The 2549-nt window shown below is 40.1% G+C and overlaps 1 protein-coding gene across 1 annotated transcript; it reads left to right on the forward strand.

Annotated features, from left to right (window-relative positions):
• Positions 1–631: 631 nt before the first annotated feature.
• Positions 632–2045, forward strand: LOC119876148 (peptidyl-prolyl cis-trans isomerase-like 1). Its single transcript, XM_038533445.1, has one exon. The coding sequence runs from the start codon at positions 647–649 to the stop codon at positions 1145–1147; it is 501 nt and encodes a 166-aa protein (XP_038389373.1). The 5' UTR covers positions 632–646; the 3' UTR covers positions 1148–2045.
• Positions 2046–2549: the final 504 nt, after the last annotated feature.

Genomic DNA, 2549 nt, shown 5'->3' on the forward strand with positions numbered 1-2549 from the left:
AGTCTCTCTCACTCTCTCTCAATAAATAAATAAATCTTTTTTAAAAAAAGAAAGAAAAAAATAAATAAATAAAAAATAAAAATAAAAAATAAAAAAAGAAAGAAAGAAACTCTTTTATCATCCACCACTCCGGATTGCCTGGGTCCAAACTCCCTTTACAATACCCTGCCCAGAGAGCTATAGTACATATCTGCATGTTAAAGGCAAACTTCATCTGGTCCACATTCCCATTAAATGTTGAAACTACTTACAATCACTTATTTACATGCCCTCTCCACAATTTTTACATGCACACACACCACTACTCCAATTAATGAAATAAAAACAAAATTCTATCATTTTGCCATACTAACACACTAAATGCTTGCATTGTTTTCCACTCATGTTTTATCTTCATTCATAACAAAATCAGAATATAAGTGAAAATTTTAATCCTGTTTTTCTAATTTAACACCATACCAAATATATGGTAATAACTATCATAAAGTCCTTACCTTTAAAGACTACAAAGTATTCCGTGGAGTTAAATGCTGCCAGAATCATTATTCCTTAGTTCGGTTATGAGTGACAATGTTCCTGCATATTATTTTTTCCTTCTTTGAATTATTTATTTAGAATCTATCCCAGGGATCCCGCCTGCTGCGCTATGGCGGCGATCCCCCCAGACTCCTGGCAGCCGCCCAACGTGTACTTGGAGACCAGCATGGGGATCATTGTGCTGGAGTTATACTGGAAGCATGCTCCGAAGACCTGTAAGAATTTTGCTGAGTTGGCACGTCGAGGTTACTACAATGGCACCAAATTCCACAGGATCATCAAAGACTTCATGATCCAGGGAGGTGACCCAACAGGGACAGGTCGAGGTGGTGCATCTATCTATGGTAAGCAGTTCGAAGATGAACTTCATCCAGACTTGAAATTCACGGGGGCTGGAATCCTCGCCATGGCCAATGCAGGGCCAGACACCAACGGCAGCCAGTTTTTTGTGACCCTAGCGCCCACCCAGTGGCTTGATGGCAAGCACACCATTTTCGGCCGCGTGTGCCAGGGTATAGGAATGGTGAATCGAGTAGGAATGGTGGAAACCAACTCTCAGGACCGCCCTGTGGACGATGTGAAGATCATTAAGGCATACCCTTCTGGGTAGGCTTGCTGCTGTCTTGGGCACACCCAGATCTTCTGAGATGGCCCAGTGAACTAGCTTCCAGATGACCTAGAAAGACACGTACTTAAACTTCATTTTGGCATTGCAAATCACAGAGCTAAAGAGACCTGGGGTCTTAAGTGAGTTAGAGATGGAAGTATATTTTAGGAGGATGCTTCTTTTCTCTTCCCGTGGTGCCTAGGTTGACAGAGCATTTGCAGACATGCTCATAAATGATCATTCACAGGGAACCGCTCATTGCAAATGAGCATACTGCTCCTCCTTGCGTGTGTCTGTTCTAATACACTTGGAACAAAATGAAGCCGACTCTGTCATTTCATAGTGCCTAACCAAACTTCTTTTCTGCAGAGATTTATATTCTACACTGCAGTCTTCAGTGGCTGACGGCCACAGAATTCAAAACCAAGTAGTGTCTATCAGCCTTCTTAACTCTCTGCACACCCTATTTCAGTCTCCTATATTTGTTCTTCCAAGGAACGTATCCATCTCTATATATATTTTCCCTCTCAAAACCAGAACATCAACACTGCTGTTTCTGACACTTAGACATCCCACGCAAAGCCACATTGAATTTTTGCCAAATGAAAAATGCATCCAACAATCAAGTTTCTAAGAAGGTGTCAAGTGGGGAATGATAATGTGTAATAATCGAGAAAGGAGTTTATTAAAAGGAAGAAGAAGCATTGACCATTTTTTCCCCAGAAAGGAGCAGAAATCTGTAGTGAGCATAAGGACAGACTATGAACTCTCCTTAAAAAGCAGTATTGTCATAAAGGAGAGGCACCACTTAAGTTTTTTTTAACCTAAGTCTAGAGAAACTAGATGAGAGATTTTATATGTTAAGTTTTTTAAGTGTTTCTGATCTTTTTTTTGGGGGGGGGGTGAACAGTAAGAGAAAGGAAGTTAACACCTATGTAATACATAGAAACTTCCAAATAAAATGCCACTGATGGTTGAAAAAAAAAAAAAAAAAAAAAGAATCTATCCCAGGGATAGAATTAAGGGATCAAAATGTATGAACATTTTAACGCTTCTTAACACATATTGCCTAGTTGCCATATTTGTATTTTACGTAGCCCCTCAGTGGTATACTGATAAAATGTTTAATAGCCTCTCCTCAAAAAAGTGTAGGGAGCCTGATTTATAGTGTTTGCCAATTTCCTTGGTGTAAATATTCCTATAATGGCCAGTTTCAAGCTACAAACTTGAATGCAAGTTGGAAAGAGATGCTCAGTAGCACACTATTATATAATGTTTCTATCAAACAGATAAATGGAAATAAGCTCAAGAACATTGATAATAGGGCAGCCCCGGTGGCTCGGTGGTTTAGTGCCGCCTTCAGCCGAGGGTGTGATCCCGGAGACCCCGAATCAAGTCCCATGTC

The sequence above is a fragment of the Canis lupus genome, chromosome 3 (genome assembly GCF_011100685.1).
Source record: "Canis lupus familiaris isolate Mischka breed German Shepherd chromosome 3, alternate assembly UU_Cfam_GSD_1.0, whole genome shotgun sequence".
In the NCBI taxonomy this organism is placed as follows: Eukaryota; Metazoa; Chordata; class Mammalia; order Carnivora; family Canidae; genus Canis; species Canis lupus.

What these genes read in the sequence shown, in the direction of transcription:
- LOC119876148 (XM_038533445.1), top strand. Translation starts at nt 647, where the DNA reads ATGGCGGCGATCCCCCCAGACTCCTGGCAGCCGCCCAACGTGTACTTG.